At 50.0% G+C, this 26221-nt stretch overlaps 2 protein-coding genes and 1 long non-coding RNA gene across 4 annotated transcripts in view; 2 read left to right on the top strand and 1 right to left on the bottom strand.

Annotated features, from left to right (window-relative positions):
• The first annotated feature begins 1171 nt into the window (after window positions 1-1171).
• Window positions 1172-14524, top strand: INPP5K (inositol polyphosphate-5-phosphatase K). Of its 2 annotated transcripts, XM_081890535.1 has the most exons (13): window positions 1172-1304; window positions 3074-3181; window positions 3623-3731; window positions 4664-4780; window positions 5429-5604; window positions 6512-6623; window positions 7105-7214; window positions 7418-7444; window positions 8582-8771; window positions 9662-9799; window positions 10812-10895; window positions 10983-11087; window positions 11347-14524. In XM_081890535.1, the coding sequence occupies exons 1-13, from the start codon at window positions 1273-1275 to the stop codon at window positions 11446-11448; spliced, it is 1410 nt and encodes a 469-aa protein (XP_081746661.1). In that variant the 5' UTR covers window positions 1172-1272; the 3' UTR covers window positions 11449-14524. The 2 variants fall into 2 exon arrangements, with proteins under 2 accessions (XP_081746661.1, XP_081746662.1); XM_081890536.1 differs by lacking the exon at window positions 7418-7444 and having other exon boundaries at window positions 1173-1304.
• A 6145-nt stretch (window positions 14525-20669) lies between these two features.
• On the bottom strand, window positions 20670-26171 carry LOC309358015. Its single transcript, XR_014163264.1, has 3 exons — window positions 26040-26171; window positions 23842-23955; window positions 20670-20921 (listed from the first exon to the last, which is right to left on the bottom strand). It is a non-coding gene; the product is annotated as an uncharacterized lncRNA (long non-coding RNA).
• MYO1C (myosin IC) overlaps window positions 21110-26221 on the top strand; it is a 38600-nt gene continuing 33488 nt past the window's right edge. Inside the window, exon 1 of the mRNA XM_081890232.1 lies at window positions 21110-21241. Within this exon, the coding sequence (XP_081746358.1) occupies window positions 21125-21241 (117 nt within the window). The 5' untranslated portion in view covers window positions 21110-21124. The remainder of the gene's footprint in view (window positions 21242-26221) is intronic.

Here is a 26221-nt window from a genome sequence, read left to right as displayed (position 1 = left end):
GGGAGTGAGTGAATGAATCCCCTCCCAGAAGACGCTGGGAAGGCGGCAGGAGCCGAAGGAGCGACGGGAGAAGCGTCTCCTAGCCTGCAGTTTCCCGGAGGCAAGACAGGAGCCCCTAGTGCCTTCCTGCCGCAGAAGGGGTGCTCTGCACATGTTCTTGGGTCTCCCTTATTCCGCATTTGCACTCGCGCTTGGGCGCCCGGCCTTTTCTAGTGGGACAGCCTTAATTTATATATAAAGCGAATACAAGGCGAGGCTCCCTGCATTCTTGTGAGCTCCTCTGGACTTTGAGGCCTGTCACTTCCGCTCCCGAAAGAGACGCATCGAGGTTGTCTTTATGAAAGCCCCGCTGCTGCGCTCCTGGGCTGCGGCGCCAGGAAGCGGAGCGCGAAGCCTCCCGGGCCCGAAGCCGACCCGGAAGGCAGCTGCGGGATGTCACGGCCCGCTCTCGAAGGGACTCCGTCGGGGCCGCGCTCCCCCAGAGATATGAAATATGTAGAGGGGACCATTTTGCTGCCGGGATGGGCCACTCCCTGGATCCAATTGAGAAATCATGTTTGAATCTTCCTCCCTCAAGAGAGAGCAGCACGTAGAAAACAGTGGCAGCGCCCCCCTCCCCGCAAAAGAAACACACGCACAAAACGCCGCAGACACGTCAACGCCCCCATCCAAGTGCAGGTTTTTATTTTGCGATAAAATTCGTTAATTTTACTGCGCCGGCCATCGCTGCAGCAGAGCGGAGAGTCCTCTGCGCGGAAGAGAGCCGCTTGCAACGGCCTTGCAGGGTAACCTCGCGCAGATATTGCGGGTTGGGGTCAGGTCCCATAATAATAATAATAATAAATTTTATTTATATCCCGCCCTCCCCAGGCGAAGCCGGGCTCAGGGCGGCTAACAACAATAAAATAATACAACATTCTAAAATCATTTCATTATAAAATTAATTCAAATCATGAACAGCAGCAGGCACCAGGGTCGCATCTTCCGGCGCAGCGACCCTCAGAACCCCATTGACTTCTTTGGGCAGCTTCTTGTTTCTATCCGGAAGTGCAAGGGATATGACACTCTATCCTTTTTGGGTAGCTCTGCGTTCGCTTCCCGTTGTTTGCATCACGTGCTCAGAACGACGCGGCCTCTTGGCATCCCAGCCAATCAGGAGGCTTGCCGACCTCGTCCCCTGCCCCGATTGGCTGCAGAGGTCACAAGAGCGGAGCGAGCTCTTTCCTCCGGTCTCGCTCGTCTCACCCTCCTCTTCTTTCTCGGGCAGCCGCGATGGAGCCGGAGGAAGGACCGCGGCATCTCAGGTGAGGAAGCGGAGGGGGCCTCCTGCTGCGCCTGCCCATGCGCGCGGGGGACCCGTCTTGGGAAAACTCCCCTTTGGCCCACGTGCCCCCGGCGGAGTCAAGGGAGTCCCTGGGCATGTGCAGAGTGCGCCCGAGCCTTCCTGCCCCAAGTGGCGCCCCCACTCCCGCTGCTCCCTCGAGGCTCTTCCGCCCCCTTGGGGTTTCCTGCGAGGAGGCAGCCACCCCTCCCGAAGGATTTCGGGGCCCCGTGACCGGCCTCCGCCCGCGGACAGGCGCTCCTTCTTACAGCAAAGCCCCCGGATGCGGCGCCGAGGCTCCGGAGCGGGAGTTATGCTAATCGCCGCGGGAAGCGCGAAAGCCGATTTCGGCTTGCAAAGCACCGGCTGGGATTTGAGTCCTTCGTGGGCCGCTTATTTGGCAGGTGCTGCGCCCGCTGCCAAAGGGGCTCTCCGGCCCGCACTTTCCACATCCTCCGGGGGCGGTCATCAGGCGCGCCCGCGGAAAGGCAGGCAGGCAGGCGGCCGGGAACACGCCCAGGATCGGGGGCTGCCGGGCTGCCTGCCGGTGGCGCTTCTCCCTCCTCCCGCGGGACGGGGGTCTTGCGCTTAAGTCCCAGCCAGGTCTTCCTAACCGCGGCCCTGCGCGGCACATCCGCGTTCTGTATTTGCGGAGAACCTCCAGTAGATGTTGGGCTCTAGTTCCCAGCAAGCAGCGGAGTCAGTGCTCAGGGGTGATGGGAGCTGTAGTCTGGCAGCATTTGCAAGGCCACCTGTCTCTGGGCTACACCCTGTGCCTTCTGGAGGGCTGACTTGGGTGGGGAAACAGGCCAAATATGTTTTCCCTTCCCCACACTTCTCTGACCACAAGCTAAGCTCCAACAGCCACCTCTGAACCCCCAAACCCCTTCCTAGCCAGAAGCTGTGTTAATAAAAGGCTCCTGAGGGGGTCACTTGTCAGATTTGGTCTCTGGCTTGGCAATCCCTCCATGTGGGGCACGTGCCTCAAAACCAGTGATTATACCTCCATGACACAGTGGCAGAAACATGTGATTGGCCTCAGTTAACAATAGCTTTTCATAAATCTCCAGGCTCCAGTGGCATTAAATCTTGGCGCGTGGCATGGGTGTGGGGGTGCACCTTGAGGGCTTGCAAGGAGAGGAAGAGGACCTCCCTTCCTGCCTGCCTCAGAGTTGCCTTCTGGTGCGGTTGACGGCTTCCTTGCTTAGCTTGTGCCAGAAGCAAGGCTTAATTCTGCCTACATTGACACTTCTCTGGCTGGGGGGCGCCTTGGGTGGGGAGTGGGGCATGCCCCTCTCCTGCTGGCCCCATGGCATCTTTGCAGCCTGAAGAGCCGCTTCAGGACTTGCTCTCCGTCTCCTTGCTGGACCTGGAGGGCACCCCCTCTGCCTTGCGCAGCCGCTCGGCCAGTGTGAGCAGCACGGGCTCCAGCGGGCGGCTGCAGCTGCGGCAGCGAGTGGCACAGCTCATGGCTTGCGTGGAGGATGTCAGCTCCGATGACGAGATCCACGAGGAAGTCTCACGCACCATCGACGAGGCTTTTCTGATCTGTGGGAAGATGCAGAAGCAGAAGCTTCTAGGGATCAGGTGCCCTTCCCAGGCAGACAGGCTCTCTCCAGTGGGGCTTTGGTGTTTTTAGGGCAGGATTACGGACAATAAGGCACGAGGAGGGGAGAGGTTAATGGGATGACGAGGTAGCCTGTCCCCACCTGTTTGTACTTCAGCTGCACTGCCTTTTGTCTGTCTCTGAAGGTTGCACTTGGTGACTTGGAACGTGGGCACAGCTTCTCCCCCTCCTGATGTCACCTCTTTGCTGCAGCTCAACTTGCAAGACCAGGAAATGGACATGTATGTCATTGGGTAGGTATTTTGGGAACTAGAGCTGGGGCTCCTCTTGGGGATATCATCCTGGTCATGCCACGAGCATGGTGCTTCTTGAGATCTTTTGCAGAAGGTCTCTGCAGGTCTCTGGACATAGGGGGAATGTGGCACAGGTGAGAGAGCTCATTCAAGAAAAGGGGCAGCCATTCAGGATTGTGTGGACTTCGAGAAAGAATGCTCTTGGTGTGTGATTTCACTTAGTACTGAGTAGTGATAAGATGGTATCCAGAACTGTGCCACCGTGTAGTGATGCCCCCTCCCTTCCTCTGCTTTCATGTGGATGCAGGCAATGGGTTAAAAGATTAACAAACATTTTATTGGACAGCAGCTGCTTCTGCTCTTAGTGTTTCCCAATAGGTCTGGGTACTTTTTTGTCAAAATGAGATGTAAGATTACCTGGGTTAACCCTGGAGTGTTCAGTTTACAGGAGGTGAACTCCAAGATTGTGAATTTCCTATCCGACATGGCCTTTGATGATCCTTGGAGTATTTTCTTCATGAATGTTCTTTCTCCTCTGCGCTATGTCAAGGTAATCATGTTGATTTGTCTATTGGTGGTCTCTGGCTTACATTCTCCTGATGAATATTCTCTCATGTGAGGTGTCCTGTCATTTGGGCATGACCCTGCCTCCTTCCTGACCAGCAGACAGTCCTAGATCTGCTGCAAGTGTTCCAGAGTTTGCATTCAGCATAGGAAGGGCACGTTGGGGAGGCATTCTCAGTGACTACCCACTCCTCCCAGGGACTTGCCAAAGCAGAAACCATTCAAGGCTTGCTTTTGGAATTAAGTGTTATAGAATTGCCTCTGATGCAAGAAGTAATGTAGTCACAGTGGCGCTGTGCTCCCTCCACTGGTCTGGAGGCAATAAGTGCCTCTGAATACGGTGAATTACAAGTGTGGAGAGTATTTATGCTGTTTTCAGGTCCTGCTCATGGGGAGCAGGTTGGCTACTATGGGAAACAGGGCAGTGGGCTAGAGGACCCCTTTGGCCTGATCCAGTTGTTGAAGGACCTTCTTATGTTCTTTTGATTTCAAGAATGGTCTAGTCTGGTTTGATTCCAAAAGGCCTATCAACCACCTAAAATTGCAGTGGCTGTGCATTAAATTAAATAAGACAAGGCTACAATTTGGATATTTCCTGTGCTTGGTCCTCAGACACTATTCCACGGCCAGAGTTCTGTTGAGCATTGCACTGGCTTTGGTCAGATGCTCCCCAGTGCCTTTATCAGGGCTGGGCAGGAAGAGATTCTTGATATTGCCTGTCTTCCATTTATCTCAAATTCCATCAAGAATGGAGGAAGCAGAAGCTTTCCTTGGCCCTTAGAGGAGATGCAGTCGCCTTTCTTTAGCCAACAGAGCAGTGCTTGGACTCCCTTCCCAGGCCTGCGATTTCCTGGGGCATCCTAACCTTTTCTGGGGGGTCGCTAGTGTTTGTGTTTAAAAAATCTCTTCTGCTTGCAGGTATCCTCCATACGCATGCAGGGCCTCCTCCTGCTGGTCTTTGCAAAGCAGCCTCACGTCCCCTTCATACGGGACATTCAGAGCCAGTTCACTCGCACGGGTCTCTACGGATATTGGGTAAGCAGCTCACCGTGTTTTCCAGACATTTTAATGGCTTTTTCAAATTGCAACTTAGTCTTGGCTTCTGCATGTTGTCAGCGGTGGCTTCAGTGAGGAATAAAAGAACGTATAGAATTTTACTCCTTTTAGTAAAGTTTTAAAACATTTTGTCTGAAGTTATAAACTTGTCAAGGGCTACAGAGATTAATCTGTATGATGATGCAGGATTGGACCACATCAGAGCAAAAAGTGCTGCCGTCCCTGGTGCTAGCAAATTTGCTCCTCGGTTCTGTACCCAAAGAACAGTCTGATTCCTGGCTACCTATTTAACACCCATGGTGGCTTACTTCTCTGTTGTCTTGAGCATTCCAGTCTCTTTCTTGCCTTCAAACAAGTTTTGGGATTGACCAGGGCTTTTTTTAGCTGAAACTAACCGGAACTCAGTTCCGACACATCTCAGGTAGGCGCCGTTGCCATTATAAGAGAACAAAGGAGGTATTCCTGATAAATTCCGACACCTCTTTTTCTAGAAAAATAGCACTGTGTTTGATATTTATGAATGGTAGGTGTTGCTTCTGAAATGTACCTGTAAACGGAAACAAGTCTCAAAACAGCCTCAAGCGGGGGACCTGATCCGTCGGTGCCTTGGCTTCTTATGTCTTGTAGGGAAACAAGGGGGGCGTCACCACTCGCATGTCTGTCTATGGACATACCATCTGTTTCCTGAACTGCCACCTGCCAGCCCACATGGAGAATGCAGGACAGCGGTTGGATGACTTTGAGCGTATCTTGGAGATGCAGCAGTTTGAAGGCGAAAAGATTCCCAACGTCCTGGATCACGAGTGAGTGGCAACTGAATCTGGTCGAGGCTGCCCTGCTGTCTTGCTTCTAGGAAAAGAGGATCCAGCTTGGCTTGGCCTCTGCTACTTATGTCATTGTCCATTTAGTTTAGGGAGTCTCTCTGATAGCTTTGAACCCAAAGTGAGAGCATCCGGAAGACGGTTATTTCATTAAGATGGTGGTGGTGATTAATTTGTTGCTGTTTCCACAAAAGCAACTCAAAGTGGTTTACAAAAATGAACATTAAAAACAATCTAAAATGCACATCAATAAAATGTGGATTCAATTCAACTTATCCTAATAAAAAGCTGAGTGGAAGGCCACAAACTTACTTGACGCTCCAAATTCCCAGGTAAATAACATTTTTTTTTTGCCCAACTCCTAAAAAGAGATAGCGGTTGTGGAATTTTGTAGTTTAGGGTTTATTCAGAGCTCCACAGAAGTCCGTTCAAGGGAACAAAATTCCTGGAAGAAGAGGAGGTCCTCAAGCAGAACAGCACTTGGTCTCACTCCCAAGCTTGGAAGTCTTCCCTTTTGCTCTGAAGCACCTGGTTCTGCGAAGGGAGGGAGGTAAGGTGCCTGGACCAGAGAGGGAGGACCATTTTGAGCATTGTTCTGGCAGCTCTTTTGGGAGCCACTGTAAGTAGTGAGCCTGACTCCGACCCCCCCAGCCTCCCGTTGTGTCACTTACAAGACTAAGTGATGCTTCCTAATGGGGAAAAAACCATGCAGTTCAAAACGAGCAAGAGGACAGATAACTTTGCACAGTGGTGAAAGATAATGGAGAACTACAGAGTAAATGTGCTTCTGAGATTATGTGTGCGGATGAATCTGCTACGTCTAATGTTTGCCTTGCAGCTTTCTCCTGTTTTTTCTTAAGCAGTTATTTCTCGTTTCTTCTCTGTGAAGCGTTCTCTTCTGGTTTGGTGACTTGAACTTCCGGATTGAAGATTACGGCCTGCATTTCATTCGAGAATCAATCAATAACAGCCGATTCAGCCTTTTGTGGGAAAAGGACCAGGTACTACCTCCAAGTTCTGTTCTCTTCATTCCTGTGCCACCACCAGGATCTTCTGCTTTCTTCTCTCTCCTGGCTTCCCCTGATGGAAGACCCTACAGTTTCTCCTGCTGATTCCACCCACCCATGACTCACCCCCCCAAATGTCACTTGGCAACAAATCTGTGAATATTTACATTTTGTTCCCATAATTTTTTGCCTTATTCCTGATCCGTATCTATTTCACAATTGGCTCTAAATTTCCTCCTGGGAAGTTTTGAAACTTGCCTGTCCCATTCATATTGATTTCTGTGGAGTAAAATGACCTTCATGTGGATCTCCTTTAAGAAAGAAAGAAAGAAAGAAAGAAAGAAAGAAAGAAAGAAAGAAAGAAAGAAAGAAGCCTCGAAGAGGAGGCTGCAGAACTTCCCCTATGTAGGATTCTTTTAGTTGGGCCTGGTTGCTGCTTTGCGTTTCTGTTATTCCTTTCTTTTTATTTATGCAGCTTAACATCGCTAAGAAGAAGGAACCCATTCTTCAAGAATTCATGGAGGGGCCCCTGAAGTTCAAACCCACCTACAAGTTTGACCTGTACTCAAATGACTATGACACCAGGTAAATGCTGGTTACCCCCACAACACACCATCTTGGGTGTATGACCAGGCTGGTGAAGGTGAATAAGCAGCCCACCTGAGAAGAAAGCGGGAGGCAGTTTGGGGAAGGAGAGAGCTTCATCAGTGTCTTGGCCCAGTCCTCCAAAAGAGCTCCAGTGGAATTGGTGTTTGGGATTTTTGCACTAATGTCTGTTTCTATTTCAGGGGGCAGAAGACGCTCTTTTGGTTTAAGTAAGGAGATTTTGATGCCCTCCTTTCCAAATCTTCAGCATTTTAGACTATTAGACTATTAGCATTTCAAACTGTTGCTGCTCTATTCTCTCCAGCTGCTGGAGGCTTGATCCTAACCTGCTAATTGGCACGATGGAATAAAAAAGAGCCTCTTGCATCTGGGTGCAAGGGAGAGTTTCCCCCACAGTGATCAATGGGGATGAAGGAAGCAGCTGTTCTCCAGCATGATAGCCCTTGTGGATTCAATTTTGTTGGCTCACTAGGTTTGCTTTCTTGCCTGCCTGCTGGGGCTCCTCAGAAGTCAGGATAGGAAATGCTTCTGCTGCACTTGCTTCCACAAGGCACAAAAGGGCTCTGCTGGCTGCTATTTAGTCAGGTCAGCAGCTTAAAACAGGATTCGTAGGTTGCTCAGCTGCCCCTTGGGTAGCTCAATCCCTTCAAAGAGACCCAGGTGGGGAATGGAGTGAACAGGTCAGATCTTAAGCTACTGATAACTCCGGTGGCAATAAGAGTTTAGTGCTGCCCAGCAAACTGTCTTCTTCCCACATCTTTCTATCGTAGAATTATAGAGTTGGAAGGGATCTGAAAGGTCATCTAGCCCAACCCCTTGTAGTGCAGGAATCCTTTGCCCAAAGTGGGGCTCGAATCCGCGACCGTGAGATTAAAAGCCTCATGCTCTGAGTCCTCTGCGAATGACCAGGTAGCCCAGGCTGTATTTGTCTCCTGGGGTTAAGACCATTTCACTCTGAAGAGACAGCAGAGTTTTTGAAAAACTACCAAGGATCAGGGCCAGAAATGCAGGTAGCACAAACTTCAATGTGGGCAAACCTCTCCTGAGCACTTGACGTTTTCATGACTTACCACGTGGGCCACTGTAAATGTAGCTGATGCAGCCTGGTTAACACTTGGTTGCTGCTAGTTCCTGTTGTTTTCTGATACGAAGTTGATTAACCTCCCTCCTCCTTCATCTGCCTTTCTGTTAGATCTGCTAACGTACAGATGTTGTTTGATTGAGCTGTAAAATGAAGGCGGTGGGGGGCAGTGTATGCATTGGGTTGCTTTGTCCCCATAATGCCTCTGCTGCTGCCATGGATGCTTTGCTTCCTTGGTGTGTCCTCACTGCCTCCTCTTTTGCAGTGGGAAGAAGCGGAAGCCTGCATGGACGGACCGGATCCTCTGGAGGGTGAAGCATCTTTTGCAGTTGGCCTCGGAAGCAGGAGAGATGCCAGAAGAGGAGGCCATTTCTGTGTCCCTGCACAGCTACATCAGCCACATGAGTTACGGCATCAGCGACCACAAACCTGTCACCGGGACCTTTGTGCTTGAGGTAACGCTCTCCTCTCCCTGAGGGCAGAACTGGCTCTAGGAAAAGGGAACCTGGTCACGACTCGGGTCCCTTCCATCAGAGAAATGGCTGGACGATGAAGCCCTGCCACAGAAGACCTGGGAAGGCTTTAGAAGCTTTCCAGCTACCCAAGGTGCATTTTCTGATGGACGCTTTGCAGTCTTGCTCTGTGTCTCAAAGACAGATCACGAACCATCTTATGGCTGGTGGAGAGAGAGCCCTTGCACCCTAAGTAGATAAACAGGATTGACTCTGCCTTTGATTTCCAGGCCCGTTTAAACTCTTCTCACGTGTAGGTGCTTGCAAACTGCAACTGCATCTGCCTACTGATTTGGGAAGGTCTCCTGTGAAGATGCTGCACCCCCCACATTTTTTTTGAGGGTCACTCTACAACCTTTTTAGGATAGCTTAAGTGGCAGCACGAGATGCGGGTGGCGCTGTGGGTTAAACCACAGAGCCTAGGACTTGCCGATCAGAAGGTCGGTGGTTCGAATCCCCGTGACGGGGTGAGCTCCCATTGCTCGGTCCCTGGCGGCTCGAAAGCACGTCAAAGTGCAAGTAGATAAATAGGTACCGCTCCGGCGGGAAGGTAAATGGCATTTCCGTGTTCTGCTCTGGTTCGCCATAAGCAGCTTAGTCCTGCTGGCCACATGACCCAGAAGCTGTACACCAGCTCCCTCGGCCAAGAAAGCGAGATGAGCGCCACAATCCCAGAGTCTGCCACGACTGGACCTAATGGTCAGGGGTCCCTTTACCTTTAAGTGGCAGCACTTGAGGATTATTAACATTTTCAGAGCTGGGAGCCTGAAGAGCGGCTTTTGACTGCTGCTGAATGGGTGGCTATGGGATACAACTTCTTTCCTTTCTTCCAGATGAAGCCTCTGCCCCCTGTCCCACTGGTCAGGCTGCATCCTGTGGGCAACTGGGATGCTGAGCAAGATGCCACCGTCCGCTACTCCACAGCTCCTGAATTTCCAAGCAGTGCCTGGGATTGGATTGGTCTCTACAAGGTGACATTGCCACAGATGTGTACTGAGGGGGGCAGGATAGTAGCTCAACAGCAGAGACATGCAGAAGAGTCCTTAGTTGAATTCCTGGCCTCTTGAACTGGGAAAGACCCCTGCCTGAAACCCTGGAGATCTGTTGCAGTGGAGACCAGGCATCCCCAACCTTCGGCCCTCCAGATGTTTTGGACTACAATTCCCATCATCCCTGACCACTGGTCCTGTTAGCTAGGGATCATGGGAGTTGTAGGCCAAAACATCTGGAGGGCCGCAGGTTGGAGATGCCTGTTGTAGACAGCACACAGCCAACATACCAATGGCCTGGCTTCCATTTCCTCTGCTCCTTGGAGGGTAAGGTGTGCTGTGGGCATGAGAAAAACTGTGCCATTTTCTCCCTGTGAAGGAGAGGTTCTCCTGGTCCCTCCTGACAGTGCCAGAGATTTCCTCCTGCCCAGAGTGCCCACAGTTCCAAGAGGATCTTTGGCATCCTGCAGCCAAGGATGACTAAAAGGAGGCGGTGGTGGGTTGTGTGAAGCCGAGGTATCAGGGTGGGAGGGTTCCCTTGGGGGAAAGAACAGGCTGCAGAAACAAAGGCAAGGCAAGAGGAGACAAGATGAGGCTCGTGAGTCTGCGCCTGAAAATTCTCATTTTGATGGAAGCTGTCAAAAGCCAGGAAACTGATGAGAGACTTGGTCTTTGGTATGGGAATCTTTTGGATTATTTAGGCCAGTTCTTCTGTCTGTGTCTCAGCCTCTATGTGTTGCCATAATTTCCTTAGAGAAAAGGTTACAAACTTTGTGATAAATCATTGTGTGGCCTTGGCTTAATCTTGCTTTTGTCGTCCTATTTCCTCATTTCTAAAACCTTGTATCACTCTTAGCAATACTGAAGTGTGAAACAGTTCAGAGTTTGCATCCCATTTCCTTAGCTAACCAGAGCAAATAGCTCTCACATATTGGACAGGTGTTCACTCCCCTGACAACCAAGTTGTGCTCAAGGCAGCTCTCTCCCCTTGCAGGTGACCTTCAAGCATGCAAATGACTACGTGATGTACGCCTGGGTGCAAGACAACGAGATTTCCTCAGAGGAGGATGCCAAGCAGGTGAGGGGGAAGAGAGGTTATCACTGCTGGCTGCTTTGTTCCAGATGTTTTGCTGAATGCTGACTGCCTTTGCTTTAATTTTCCCAGGTCTATCTCAGTGCTGAGGAGCTTCCAGCAACGGGAGGAGAGTTTCTCCTGGGTTATTACAGCAACACAATGCAATCCCTGGTTGGCATCAGCCAGCCCTTTCAGGTATGGGGCTGATGGGCTGACTCAATACAAGCCAGCTTCCTAGGTTCCTAGAACCCCCAGGGAGCTCTTCCCGATGTTCCTGGAATCACCTGGGGAAATGGTTCTCCTCTTTGGATTACCTAGCCTACCTCACAGGGTTGTTGTGAGGACAAAATAGAGAGGGGAAGAGAACCGTATATGCCGCCCTGAGCTCCTTGGAGGAAAAGTGGGAGAGAACTGTAATAAATAATAAAAAACAAAGAATGATCTCTCCTTTCAGATTCAGCCTAGGAGAATGTTAGCAGAGAAGGACCTGGCCTGGGACGGAGTCAGCAGGATGCCGGAGCAGCTTTGTGATGAGAAACCACCGTGTGACTTTTGAACTGTGCCATGTGCCCCTGCAGCGGGGTCTGTGAGGAGGGAACCTCCTTCCTCTGCCTTAGAAACAGGCCTCTCTCTGAAGAAGGCTAGAAACACAGGTGGGCATGTGAGTTTGAGCAGCCCAGAGCATCATTTCCTAGGAAATAAATAGTTCTATTGCTGTCCCAGGAAGCTGGAACAAGGCTGTGCCTGCCTTCAGCAACTAAAGAACCTTGACTAATTGTAGCTTTCCCAAGAGGATCCACCTTCCAGTGGCCTAGCGCAGGGCAGGGGCCACTTATTCCTGAGGCCTGCTGCTGCTTCCTTTTCCTAGGGGTTATTTTAGGACCCAGGCAATACACTGCAATATTAAGTAGTCAACGGTTGGTCCTATTTTTTAAAAACCAGCATTCCAGGATTCAGCTCCCTATTTTTATGAAATGCACTTAGAATTTACTTGGGAGCTGAAATACACTTTATATCATAGATGAAGAGAGTATGCCGTCAGTTGTGACATTTTGGTTGGTTGGAAATGAGCAGTTATGACAGAGCAGTGAAGAGGGAGGGACGTGAGCAGCTCATGGCTTCTGTTATCTTTACTTCCAGCTGCCCCACTTCCTGTGGTAGTTTTAATCTCCCAAGAGTTCAGTGCTTGAAATTCTGGAGGTAAATCTACATCTATCCGTCCAACCAACCAACCAGCTGACTTTTGCTTGGAATGTGGGAGTTCTTGATGGCCTGTCGCATAAAAAACCCCAGCCATGCTGGTGATTCCACCTGGGGTTATTTTGAGCTGTACAACAAGGGAAGCCAATGTGGTGCCGTCCAGATGATGTTGGTCCCCCAACTCCCACCAGCCACAGCCAGCATGGCCAAAGGTCAGGAAAGAACAGGGGCAGGTCTTATCTCCCCCTCCCCCTTCTGGATCAAGCTCCACAGTAAGACAGCCTTGCTGGCACCTTCCTGGGGCCAGTCCTCATCTGGATGCGGATTTCTTGCACCTTTGCACAATTTCTGTGGAACTGGCCTGTCTCCTTCAGCCCATTTTTCTGCAGTTTCTGGCTCCACTCAGCACTCAAGGCCCCTGTCAGGATGGGCTGCTGTGCTGCACTCTCTGCAGCCCCCAAGCTCATAAAGCAAAGCCGGCTAGTTCTCCTCTGCATGCAAGTGATGTGGAGGCTGCTGTGGGCAGCATGTTGTGTGTGGATATGACTTGGCCGCTGCAGGGATTCCCTTTGCTGCTCATGCCCATCCTTTGCACTCACAAGGGAGGGAGAGGAATATGGATGCACCTGCCCTCTGGGCACTTGTCAGCTGCTCCTGTGACTCAAAGGTTTTCCGTGGAGAAAAGGTACCAAACTGCCAAGAGAACAGGAGAAACCTGGGCTGAAATAATTAGTGGTGGGTGTTATCACGGTGGGCAGCCTTTGAGCTCTGAGATAAGGCAGAGGCACCCACCAAAATCCTTATGTACAAGCACTTTCACTTTGTCTTGTCTGAATTACTCCTGTTGCATCGGGACTAGTTTCCATTTCTCCCAATGCAGTTTCTGTTTCCGAGAAGGTGGCCATCTTGCTCTCTTCTAGACTCAGACCAAGGGAGGTTTTTGAATGGGGCAAATTTCCCCGTGCCTGTTAGCAGGTGAGCTTCAGTCACTGCCTAATGGATTTAAAGTTAAATTGTGGCAGATGGACAGCAGGATTCTTATGTAAATTGGCCCACAAGAAGGGCGCCCTGTCTGGCAAAGCCTGACTCTTCGCTTGAGCCTTGGCATTCTAGCTGGGGCAGGAACTTCCTTAAGGAGCCAGTGGTGGCAGGTGCTTTCCTGTATGTCACTTTCTTGCATGCGTGAAGATATATTGAGAGCGGTTTTTTATTGTCTTTTCGGTAAACACCCTCGAGATACTGTCTGGGGTCATTGCTGTTACGGACATATTTTTTGTTTTAATCTTTCTGTTTGAGAGCTCTGTCGCACCCTGGGAAAGGACTCTCTGCAGGAAGGGCCATAGCTCAGAGCACCTGCCTTGCATGCAGAAGGCTGCTGGTTCAATCGGCAGGTAGGGCTGGGAGAGTCTGAAGCCCAGGCAGTGTAAAGAGTACTAAGCTAGATGGACCAGTGGTATAAGGCAGCTTCCTCAGTGGAATTTCATTTTCTCCTCTTTTAAGCATCCTGGCCATCCACTTCCTTTGTTCTTTGCTGTGTGGATTTAAGATAAGCATCGTATTTGTGTCATTGTATCATGACATCATTTTTGTGTGTGAGAGAGATTCACCCTGAAAATTGTTTGGCAGTCAGGTGTGCTCTGTCAACACAGAACAAGATGTGGCAAAGCAGGTGTTCCACCCTTTCACTGTGCCAAAGAGTCTTGCGGCCTAGGGGTCACACTTCTCCATACCAAACTGGTTCACAGTTAAATCTGCCATTAAATCTAGTCCTGGTGTTGACACCCAAGTGGTAGGAAACACTTATCAGCTTTGATTGGTTTACCAGCGTGCATCTCCTCTTGAGTAATTACTTGGCCACATCTGCAGTTGATAGCATCCAAGAACTGTGGGGGGCTGCCTAGGAAGAATGTCCAAGCTACTGAATATGTATCGGCAATACTTACAAGACTACCACTGGGTTGCTGTTGGTTTCTGGGTGCAGTTCAAGGTGCTTCTCCTACTGTTTTTTAAAGCCTAATTCCTTAAAGGGTACCTGAAGGAGCTCTGCTTCCTCCCATATGAACCTGCTGGTTCCTGCAGACCACTGTCTTAAGGTCCAGCTCCTGGCACCTCACTGTGTCACGGGTCAGGCAGGTGGTGATTTGGGACAGGGTGTTTTCTGTGCTGGTGCCTTGCTTTTGTGATACACTTTCAAGTGCATCAACTTTTTTTTTTAATCATGTTTTAGGTACCAAGTAACAACTGTATTTCCCCCAACCCCTCACCGGTTATTTGCTGTATTTTGCTGCTGCTGCTATTTGTCTTCACTGCTTAGTTTGTATTGGGCTTCTATGCTATTTTATTTTAGATGGTAACTTGTCTTGCAGTCCTTGAGGTGAATCACAAATAATTTAAAGAAGAAATATTAAAATAAATGTTAACTCTGATGGTTACTCTGCCTCCCAGTTGTTGCTGTTGTCTCTGAGCCACAAGGGGGCACTGCAGAGGACGCAGAGTCTGCTGAAACGGTTCCAGCTGTTTTTCGGGCGTGGTCTCTCCTCTGGAAGCTCTTCTGAGTGATGGCAGTGCAGACGTCTTCACCATCAGTAGGGTGTGCCTGCCTTTAAATGAGGCTTGTGTGTGTCCTGAACCCTGGTGCATGCCGTTGCACAAGGGGGAAGGGGGTTGCTGGGGAGACGTGGAGATTGTTAGCGTGAAAAGAGATGGCCCTGCTCACTGCCATTGGCAGGGGACGCCTATCTGGGAAGGTTCCCCCCACTCCCCGCTTCAAACTTGGGATGCAAGGGAAGTGGGAATATTTTTTCACGAAAAGTTTTTTCACAGCTCAAAAGCGTCTGCTGTTTTGGCTCCTATTGGCAGAGGGAGGACAGATCCTCGAGACCACAAAACAAGACCGGAATTGATCACTTGCTTCAGAAATGCCAGTTCAGAAATGTGCCAGGGAAAACTGCTGACACTTTTGAACTGAGGGGGTGGATCTGTCTTTAGTAAGCTAATCTCTTGGCAGAACAATGCTGCTGCTGCTACCACCGGTGGAAAGTCGTCTAATTAAATCTTCCCAGCTTGTGGCTTTTCCATGCCTTTGTGGCAGAGTGCAACCTGGGGTGGGAGGAGGAAGAGGGCCTGTGCTGCGGATGGAAGCAGGGAGCGGCTGGCTCCACAGGGCAGGCGCAGGGAGCCTGAGAGGGAAGAGATGACTGAGCCAGAGGCGGAGGGGAGGGAGGCTGGAAAGTATTTGAGGAGAGGCTTGAACATGGAAACAACTAGGCAACTTTTTAAAAATCTGCTAGGCATACAAGAAAACTGGGAGGAGTTCTCACATCTGTCCTTCCCCCTCCCAGCACTGTTGTTCACTGGTTAATGAATTGAAACAATCCTGTTCATGGTTTCCTCCAAAAGCAGTGCTACAGTGGTAGGAAAGATTTGCTTCGACACAGCCTTCTGTGACCTGGCACCCTCAGGATAGGATGGCCTGCAGCTCTCAGCACCAGGCATCGGGAGGGCACCGGCTGGCAAAGGTGGCTAAAATTTTTTTGTGTGTTCTTTTGTGGTCTAGTAAGATGCTGTGAACTCCTTGGCCTGGCTCAGCTCTCCCTCCCCCCCCCCCACTAGTAGCACTGCAGAATCGCCAATGCAAAGCAAGTAGGAGGGAGGAGAAATCACCACTGAGGTTCACAATGCAAAGAGGAAGAGTTTTGATGTGTGTGTTTAAAAAAGCTGAATTTGGGTTGCTACTGAAACGAAGTACAGTGTACTTAAAACAAGCAGAAGCGTCGGGAGATAAAACTTCTGACAGGGTTGGCATTCTGGGACAGCTGCCAAGGCCCCAAAACCTAACCCAATTCACTGCCCCAGAGATGCTGGAGCAGCAACCCCCTTGGCCTGCCCTTTGCCTTGCAGCACCATCAGTCTCCCACCCCTTGGAGTGGAGGCCATTGATCCCCACCTCTTGCGCTGCTGGGGGGGCGGGCAGGTGGTGGCAGAAGCTGCTGCTTGTTCCTGCCCCATTGCCTTTGGTTCGTCCACCCGACTGCATGGGGGAGCAGCAGGCAGCTCCTCCCTGGCACAATGGGACATGGGCCTAGCAGGTGGCAGCAGCTCCTTATTGCCCCCCCCCCACTCAACACACCCTCCAGATACAGCTGCTTCCACACTGCTTTGCTTCCTCCTTCCTTGCCTGCAGAAATCTTCCTACAAAGCCCTGCCCTAGAAGCCAGTTATGGCTGCCTGCCAAGAAGACGGTTGGCCCCTGACCCGATTGACAGACAACTACACATGCCCCTGGAGGCAGCAAAGTGGGCCATCAGTGTTGAGAGCAATGAGACAGTATTTCTGCAAGTTCTCTTCCGCTCCCAATCCTCCTGGTTTCAGCGCAAGGGAAATATTTTGCAGCGAGGGTGAGGGTTCCTCTGCTCTCAGCTTCCTGAACTGTTGTCTGTGGGCAGCAGCACAGGTAAAGTTGCCTGGCCTGGCTGCTGCATGTTAGAGGCAGGAGAGCAGTCTATGAGGTGACTTGTGGGGGTTTTAATCCCCAGCATGTGCCTGGAAAGAGGCTAGAGGGTTGGGCAGGGATGTGTGTGTGTAGAGGGGGAGTCTTTCCTCCTGGGACAGAGCAGAATGTTCTTTCAAGGATTTCTTCCCAAAGTGATTCTGATTTTCTCTCACCCAAGCTGCAGCTCCTCTGTAAACACCCAGCACCAACATCAATCTGCAACTTTTTTGCACAACTGCTTAAGGCCTAGGAGTCCTTTTTCTGGCACTGCATCAGACAGCCACACTCTCATAATTGTCTTTTGTTTAAGTCTTAGGTACCAAGCTGTACTAGGGAAGTAACAAGAAGTCATGGACTGATTGTGTCCAAGGGCTTTCTTTTTTCCAGTTGCCATAGGCTTGCTTTCTGGCTTTGGACCAGCCATTTCTCCTCACTCTGATTAGAAATAGCTGGTGTGGTTTGCTGGGAAGAGTTGGAGCAGGAGCAAGTAGGGAATGGGAACCTGGGGGTGGGGGCACCAGCCACCATTGGGAATGACTTGCAATAGGAGTTTTTGCTAACTTAACTATCAGCTATTTAGTGAAATCCTCAGAACCAAAGACAGCCAAAATCATCATCATGTGGCAGGGTGTGGGGGGAATACACCCATTTTCAGCTAAGAGCAGCAGAAAAACTAGACTCCAAGGGAACTTTTGGGTGACCAGGAAAAGTAATGTGACTTAATTATGTTAGCAGAGTTGGGAGCAACTTTTCTGTTAAAGTGAGTCAAATTTGACGGTGCTGCGTTGGGAGGCTTTCACATGATTGTGGCTGTTCAAACCTTCGTTCGAAATCAGTCCCTGCTCTTTTTACTCCTCTTAGGCAAGGAGGTTGAGTCACCCGTCTTCCCACAATTCAAAATCTGCAGGCTCCTTCAAGCTTCTCCTTGTTAGGGGTAGACAGGCTGGGGTGCTGGAGACTCTGGCTCTGCAATTAAGTCCTTGCATTCTGATTGGTGGCTTCCGAAAGTGGGTAAAATGCTATGGCAAGGGGACCCCCAGTGTGTGCGTATGTGTGTCCCAAGCAATGGCATGAAAGAATGACAAATACCTGCTGAGGCCAGCATGCTGCAACTGCCAGTGTGGATGAGGAAGGCCAAGCTCTCTCTTGGGCAGGAAGAGCTCCTGCCAGATGACCCCCCCCCCGCCCATTTGTCAGATACTTGGCAGCTGCTGGCTCCATCAGTCTTCCATAGGCTGTTTCTCAAAGAAAACATTTGTCTGCTTTCAAGTTGCCTAAGTGAAATCACTTGAGGACAATTCAGCCAGAGTGAAACATTGCAGGTTTCTTCAGGCAGCTTGCTCCCCCCCCTCCATCCCTTAACGCAGGCAGGAGCCATCAATGGTCACCCCCTCTCTTGGGGATAAATAGTGAACCTCTGCATTTACATAGCACAGCTTTATGTAAACAGGAAATGTTTCCAAGATATTTCGCATGTTTTCTGGACCCTAAAATATCCACTGATAAGAGCCATTGTTTCTTTCCCCACTGCTTCCTGCAAACTAAATTATGATTTCCTTGAGACGGCCCAGCCTTAGAGTCCCAGAACATTGTCTTCTGTCTTACCTGATTATCCTGGAACGTGGACCAAGCAAGGCAGTTTCTCTGAAGGGCAGGAGACAAAGTTCACGGAGGATGGCGGGACTCAACACCAAGTGGCAGTTACAGCCCTTGCGGGTGAATTTCCAGAGCAATCCCCATCAGGAAGCAGTTGCAGGGTAACACTGCAGCGTGGGAGGAAATCAGTAGTGCATTTCCACCAGATCATTCCTTCATTCTCTCTTCAAAACCTGAATGGGGACTGACTAGGCACCCCACCAAGAGGTGGAGGGAGGTTGCAGCATAGTTGTGACACCCTTGCATTCTCAACTGCACTGTCAACAATTGAAGTATATTTAGCTATTTCACTGGATGCCTAACTAACTCTGGTTTCTGCAAACAGGTAAGCTGTTTAAATCATGCTGAAGTCAATGGGAGTTTGAAATTTTTACCTCTGTATAGGTTTCCTACCTAAGTCCACCAAATTCAAAACCTTTCCCTTCCTCCTCCTCACTGTCCCATTGCATTTGGGATTATGCCACTCTCCCTGTTACAGCCAGTGACACACCAGAGCCAAGGTGGCTCCATAAATAAATATAAGATTCATCAGAACTGTGAGACATCTTGGAAAACATGAAGTCTTTGAAAGGACACTGTTATTTTATACTAGAAGGCAACTTTTCTCTTTCAACACAAGTTTGATACCTGGGGAGGGTGCCTCTTCCCACCCAGGTTTGGGTAGTGTACATGACAGCTGAGCTTCTGATACCAGTCTATTTTTAAGAGAGGTGGGATTTCAATCTCTGATGAAGGATTCAGTTGATTAATCAGACCAATTAACCCTAACTCCACCTTGAACCCTTAGCAGGAGTGATTCTATCACTAATATAAGCTCAATTTTATCAGCAAAGGCTGCAGATGGGTAGCAAAAGCCAACAGTAACAGCTGAGAGTTTTTCTTTTTCATATACCATATTTACTCGGGTCTAAAGCACCACTGAATCTAATGCACACCTCAATTTTCAGAACCTTGAAATAAAAAAAAAGGAATTGCTGGCAAATGTAAATGTGCCATCAAATCTAATGCACCTTGATTTTTGCCATGTAATTTGGCCAAAAAACGTGAGCATTAGATTCAAGTAAATACGGTACATATGTATTTCTGGGTATGCTCATCACCCCATAACATTTAAAGTTTCAGCAAATAAATTACTTAAAAGTACATTTTTCCAAACAAAAATAAACTAGTTTTATTTTTGGATTGCTTATCTCGGGGGAATATATTTGGACAGCTGTGTCCCAGCCTCCCTTTCTCCTCAGTGTGCTCTTTGGCTCCTTTCCACCTTCGTTTAGTTCCTGGTCCCCCCCTCCACCATTTTACATCTATTTCTTAAAACCTGTTCTTATATTTTGTTTCAGCCTGGGTCTTAAGGCACATCCATTAAACCACTTCTGAAGGAAAAGAGAGATTCAAGTCTGCTCCATGTTTTTAGGAATAGGAGAAACTGTTGGCAAGTACTTCCCACCAAGGAATTTGCTTTGGAAATGGGAAACTTATTCTGGAAAAGACATAAGCAGACTCAGAAGCGGTGACACAGCCTGTTCTGGAAGGGGTAGTGTTCCTTCTTTTGAGCCTGGCTGGGGTCAGATGCTGGCAGTAGCTGGGCTTTGGCTGCTGTGTCTGCCCTGGAGAAGGCAAATCTGGCCACTTTCATCACCCATGATGTCTTGGTCACATATTTCAACTACTGTAAACCACTCTATCTTTGACAAGGGCTTTGCAGCTGGTGGAGATTTAGGATTTCCTCTGTTCCTCTCTATCTGTTTATAGATATCAATATAATGTCCTCCAGAAGAAATTCCCAAGGTGGTTTACATAAAAACAGGCAGAAATTCAATTTTATTTTTTTGTTAGCATTGAGATGTGGTGGCAGGCAAAATGTGAGCATATAGAATTTATGCCTGTCATGGAACGGCTGATGACAAAGAAGACCTCTCAGATAAGGAGAGGGCAAATTGTTGTTTCCTCTTAATCAGTTCCTGATTTCTTTCCGAGCCCAGTTCAAAGTGCTGGTTATCTTCTCTAGTCCCAAGTTTTGTTAAACCTGGTTATCCTGCCTGCCGTTCTGAGATCTGCTGGGGAGGCCCTGCTCCACATCCCTCCTTCCCCTCCAGCAGAAACATGGAGGGGGCCACATTATTATTATTAAATTTGTATATCGTCCTTCATCCATAGACCTTTCTGGCTGTTCACATGCAGGGAGGGTCTTTTTTGGCTGTAGCACCAGTGCAGACTCTGGTCCTCCTTTCTTTGGGCGCAGCCTCTCTTCTCCCTGGCCATTTCACAGACTGGTAAAGACTGTCACGCAGGTGTTCAGATCGGATTATCACGGTCATGTATTTGCCTACTGCCAGTGGTGGCCTGTTTTTATATAGTATATGTGTTTGCAGCTCTTTTTATGATGTTTCCACTGTTTTTTATTAATACAACGGCTTGCTTACTTCAGGAGCCTTTGGGTGAAAAGTTGCGCATATAATTTACCAAATTAGCACACAAACAAAGCTTTGCCCCTTAGGAAGAGGTCTGATAGAAAGAAAGACACACCTGGCGCCGGCTGGGCAAGGGGGACCAGGAGGGCTAATGTACCCAGAAAGGAAAAGAGCCCTTCCGCTGCAGCTTCTCAGGGCAGAACAGCCAAGGTCACAAAGGTGGTGCCAAAAATTGCAGATGTCCATCCAGGTCTCCAGAGTCCCCTGGGTCTGAGAGAAGAAACATTGGAGTTAAAAGCAATAAGCAAAGACATAAATTAAAGGCTCTTGGAACGGCTGAAAGGACGTGGAAACAAGTGCTTGAACTGCATTGTTGCTTGAGCTCACACCTAGAGCTTGTACAAACACAGGCCTCCAGTTCTTCCGCTGCTGGGCCAAGGAGGCTGTTTATTGTGCTGCTGCTCCTTCAGAGAATGCCAGGACTGTTCGAGGTCCGCCGGCTGCAGAGGGATGGTGAAAACCAGAGACCGAACCCTGGGAGGATGGAGCTGTGGACCAAGCTTATCCCCACCGGAGAAATGATTTGCCAGGTTGGTCAGGATCGAGGGGCTAAGCCTGTAAGCATGGCTCTTCTTGTGCTGCCTAAACCTGCTTTCCTTTTCTTGTTTTGGTAACTTGGCACAGACAAACATGAAGAGGGAGGCACGATTCAGGAAGGGTTCTATCAGTGCGAGGGAACTGCTGCATTTATGGAAAGGGACAGTCTAGCATGGCTTGTGAAGAGAATGAGGACAATACCCAGTGACAACTTCAAGCTTTGAGAAAACTGGCCCTTGCAAGGCCAGAGGAAGGAGGAGACAACGGTGTCCATATTTCAGACCACTGGACTGATGCTATAGCAAATTAAAAGCAAACACAGTGAAATCTGTCAAGGTGGTCAAGTATCAGGGGCGGGGGCATAAAGGAAAAGGCTCCAAGAGCTGTGTAAAATTAGCTGGGCTTCAGGCAGTCTCTATGTTGGTGAATGATTGGATCTGGAATACCATACGGGTGAAGAGGAGGCATTTGTTGGTTTGGGCTTTACACATCTCTCCCAATATCTGCTGTTGCTTTAAATTAAGGTTGCCTGCAGGTTTCTAACTCTTTGTGCAGGTGACATAGGCAGGATTCCAAATTCAAGAGGTCACAAAGGTTGGAGTGGACGTTTCTGGCTTTATTGGGACCTCCAAAAGCTAACAGCCTGCATTGCCAAAGGATGTTGGCTCTTAGCTTTATACAGTCCAGATGAATGATTATTGCTCTGCCTGCAGTTGGTCTTCTCCAGTGTCTATTGTGGTGGACCATGGGCTGGGCTGTGGGGCACTAGTGGCTATACCCAATGTGGGAGCCACAGGGGAAAGTCTTCCTTGCCCTGTGCTCTCTGGCGACAAGATTTGGCTCTCAAGTTACCCTGGGACTCTTTCCCCACTCTCCAGGATGTTCCTAGTAACAAGGGCTAGGCCCTGTCATAATGGCAGGATTTCTCTCCCCCCCCCCCCTTTGGCTCTGCTGTGGTTGTTTATCTCTGCCCTCTCAGACAGCTCTTGTGCCCATGTGGTACCAGCCAATGTGCCAATGTGAAATGACAATGGTTGTGAGGAAGAGGACTCAGAGGGCGGATAACATTCTGGGCTGCCACAGCCTGCTGATGGAGCTTGTGGTGACAGCAGCAGGGTTGGCTTGCCAGTACTGTACAGTGGTACCTTGGGTTACATACGCTTCAGGTTACAGATGCTTCAGGTTACAGACTCCGCTAACCCAGAAATAGTACCTCGGGTTAAGTACTTTGCTTCAGGATGAGAACAGAAATCGTGCTCCGGTGGCACAGCAGCAGCAGGAGGCCCCATTAGCTAAAATGGTGCTTCAGGTTAAGAACAGTTTCAGGTTAATAATGGACCTCTGGAACGAATTAAGTACTTAACCCGAGGTACCACTGTAGTCCAATGGCAGCAGTTCCACTCATGAAAAGGCTGGAGGCTGCTGCTGGAAGGACACTTGTGGCAACCTTGGAAGACTTAATCTGGGAGTAGCTGGGAGAATGCCATGTAGATCAGACTCCCCACCCCCACATGCTGGAGCCTGTGCATTCTTTTGAGCTCCTGGTTGCCTCTCCCTGCACCCACTCTCTCTTATGAATCTCTTGCGTTCTCCCCTAGCACCAGGCCATCTTCTATTCTGCCTTCCTCCTCACCCCCCGCCCTGACTGCCTTTATGGATTGGTTAAATATGAGATTAACTGGGGTATATGTTTTCTACATGCTTACTTCCTCAGCCTCAGTGTTCCCCATCTATAAAATAGGCACGTTCCCTAGAATGCCTATCTCTCCTTTAGCTGATATGCTGCACTAATACGCTGCGCTGCACTGCTGTTTGTGTTATACATGTGATCTTGTGTGCGATGTGACTTGATGTGGTGGGGTTCAGAGTAATGGGGTCTACATGCACTCTTACTTCTTGCTTCTCTCCCCTAGGTGACATATCTGTTTTGTGGGTTGGGGGGGGCTGGAATTCTCTGCAAGGCTTTGAAGCAGCACAGCTTTTTTGAGTCCATTGTTGTTGTTTAGTCGTTTAGTCGTGTCCGACTCTTTGTGACCCCCTGGACCAGAGCACGCCAGGCACTCCTGTCTTCCACTGCCTCCCGCAGTTTGGTCAAACTCATGCTGGTAGCTTCAAGAACACTGTCCCACCATCTCGTCCTCTGTCGTCCCCTTCTCCTTGTGCCCTTCATCTTTCCCAACATCAGGGTCTTTTCCAGGGAGTCTTCTCTTCTCATGAGGTGGCCAAAGTATTGGAGCCTCAGCTTCACGATCTGTCCTTCCAGTGAGCACTCAGGGCTGATTTCCTTAAGAATGGAGAGGTTTGATCTTCTTGCAGTCCATGGGACTCTCAAGAGTCTCCTCCAGCACCATAATTCAAAAGCATCCATTCTTTGGTGATCAGCCTTCTTTATGGTTCAGCTCTCACTTCCGTACATCACTACTGGGAAAACCATAACTTTAACTATACGGACCTTTGTTGGCAAGGTGATGTCTCTACTTTTTAAGAGTCCATTAGGTCCTTCTAAAAGTAACAGAAATGTGCAACTGTTGGTGACTTCGGGGGGGGGGGGGAGAGAGAGAAATCCTTACCAGGTCAGCAACACAGAATTTACCTCTTAGCTGAAGTGCTGCGGATAGCTCTGACATGGACCCACAGACAGTCTTCTACTATTCTGAATATGACACTCGAGATTCTTGGGGAATAAGAGCTGTGTAGTTTGAAGAGCCTGTCATTGTGAGCATAAATGCACTTTTAAATGTCCTGTCTCCAGGTGCTTCAAAATAAGAAACTTGAAATGTTTTATTACTAAAATAACCCTCTACTGCTCTATTACCTGCCAACAGCTCACTTGGGAGCATCTGAAAACAGGCAAGACTCAACCCTATCAGAAGCCTGTCAGCTACCCTTACATTGGAAGCTGTCTTATCCTAAACTGGATTGTTAGTCCTTCCAGTGCAGTACTGCCCTTGCCCTCCCTATCCCCCCATCATTGTTAGAAATCTGCAGAGCTTCAGGCAAAGTGAGCAAATAGCTGTTACAAGGTGCTCCCTTACAGGCTAAAGCTGCATCTGCCCCAGCACTGGGCACATTAACTGGCAGCAACTCTCCAGACAGGTGTCTCTTACAGTTCTGTTACCCGAGACCTATCATTGGAGAAGTCCGAGCCTTAACCCACAACCTTTTACAAACAAACCGTGGACTTGCCAACTGCCAGAGCCTGACACGTTGTAAACTGGTCAGATTTGCAAGTAGGGCTGGGCTCAAATGAACCACAAGGCAAAGGCAAAGACAAAGACTGCTGGTGGCGAGGAACTGCAAAAGGCAATTTTCACCCTTCCACTTTGCCCCTAAGTATAGTGTATGCAGTGGCGTAGCATGGGTTGCCAGCACGGCAAGACAAGTAATTTGCGCCCCCTAACCTGTGGATTTTAGTAGGGGCAGAGAGCGAGTGCGAGCGCGTCCCCCCAGATGTTGCGCCCGGTGCGCCCGGCCCCCCCTGCACCCCCCACGCTACGCCACTGAGTGTATGTGCTGTGCAACCCGCAGCATGTGGCTAAATCCCACCGAAAGTCTCCTTGGGTCTTCTGCATGGCAGAGCCCTCATCTATTTTCTAGGTCGGCGTTTGCTCTCCTTGCAGTGGGTGCCTGGGAAGGGCTGCAGCGAATTGCAATGCTCTCCTGCTTTCTTCATGTGAGCAGAGCAGATCCCAAGCTCTCTTCCTCCTTCAAGAGTTGACAAATGTTAGAACTTGTATTTAAAAGTCACCGCCAGGATTAAAGGCCTGGCCTTTCCGCCGCTTGTTAACGCAGGTTAACAAGGCGCAGGTTAACTCTGTGTCCAGGGCAGCTGTCTACCAGCTCCACCTGGTACGCAGGCTAAGACCCTACCTCCCCGCGGACTGTCTCGCCAGAGTGGTGCATGCTCTAGTTATCTCACGCTTGGACTACTGCAACGCGCTCTACGTGGGGCTACCTTTGAAGGTGACCCGGAAACTGCAATTAATCCAGAATGCGGCAGCTAGACTGGTGACTGGGAGTGGCCGCCGGGACCACATAACACCGGTTCTGAGAGACCTGTACTGGCTCCCAGTACGTTTCCGATCACGATTCAAAGTGTTGGTGCTGACCTTTAAAGCCCTAAACAGCCTCGGTCCTGTATACCTGAAGGAGCGTCTCCACCCCCATCGTTCAGCCCGGACACTGAGATCCAGCGCCGAGGGCCTTCTGGCGGTTCCGTCATTGCGAGAAGTGAGGCTACAGGGAACCAGACAGAGGGCCTTCTCGGTAGTGGCGCCCGCCCTGTGGAACGCCCTCCCATCAGATGTCAAAGAGATAAAGAATTACCTGACATTCAGAAAACATCTTAAGGCAGCCCTGTTCAGGGAAGTTTTTAATATGTAATGCTGTACTGTTTTTAACACTGATTGGGAGCCGCCCAGAGTGGCTGGGGAAACTCAGCCAGATGGGCGGGGTATAAATAATAAATTAATTATTATTATTATTTATTATTATTATTATTATTATTATTATTGCCGTGGCCCAGAGAGGCCCTCCGGCAACAAGGACGAGGCTCCTCTGGAAAGAGCCGGCCGGCCCAAGGCAGGGCGAGGAGGCCTTCGCCCGGATCCCTCTCACTGCGCGGGGAGCCGCCTCGGACCCGCTCAGGCCTCGCTCAGCGCTGCCCACTCGGACGGGCAGCAGCGGTGGCGGCTCTGAGGGCGGGTGTCAGGCCCAAGCGCCGCCGAGAGGCCCTCCAGCTCCACCAGGGATGGGCCCCTCGAGCGCGACCGAGGCGGGGAAACGCCTCACCTAGCGGGGCGGCGGAGGAAGTTCCCTCAGGGACACCGAGGCGCCCCGTCCCGAGGTGGCTTCTCGCGCGCCCGCGCCTTTCCCGCGCAAAGGGGCCCGCGGGGGCGGGGGAGCAGAGAGGGTCGCGCAGGCGCGGAGGGGCGTGGCCAGGCCGCTCTCCTGCCCTCCTGCCCCCGCCCCCC

The sequence above is a fragment of the Podarcis melisellensis genome, assembly GCF_964234715.1.
Source record: "Podarcis melisellensis genome assembly, chromosome: 15".
Lineage (NCBI taxonomy): Eukaryota > Metazoa > Chordata > Lepidosauria > Squamata > Lacertidae > Podarcis > Podarcis melisellensis.
The sequence above is the reverse complement of the archived record's forward strand: the minus strand, read 5'-3'. Positions and strand labels throughout refer to the sequence as shown.

Coding starts and splice junctions, on each gene's coding strand:
- INPP5K (XM_081890535.1), top strand. CDS start 1,273: ATGGAGCCGGAGGAAGGACCGCGGCATCTCAG. Junction 6,624..7,104: donor TTTTGTGGGAAAAGGACCAG/GTACTACCTCCA, acceptor TTATTTATGCAG/CTTAACATCGCTAAGAAGAA. Junction 7,215..7,417: donor TCAAATGACTATGACACCAG/GTAAATGCTGGT, acceptor TTTCTATTTCAG/GGGGCAGAAGACGCTCTTTT.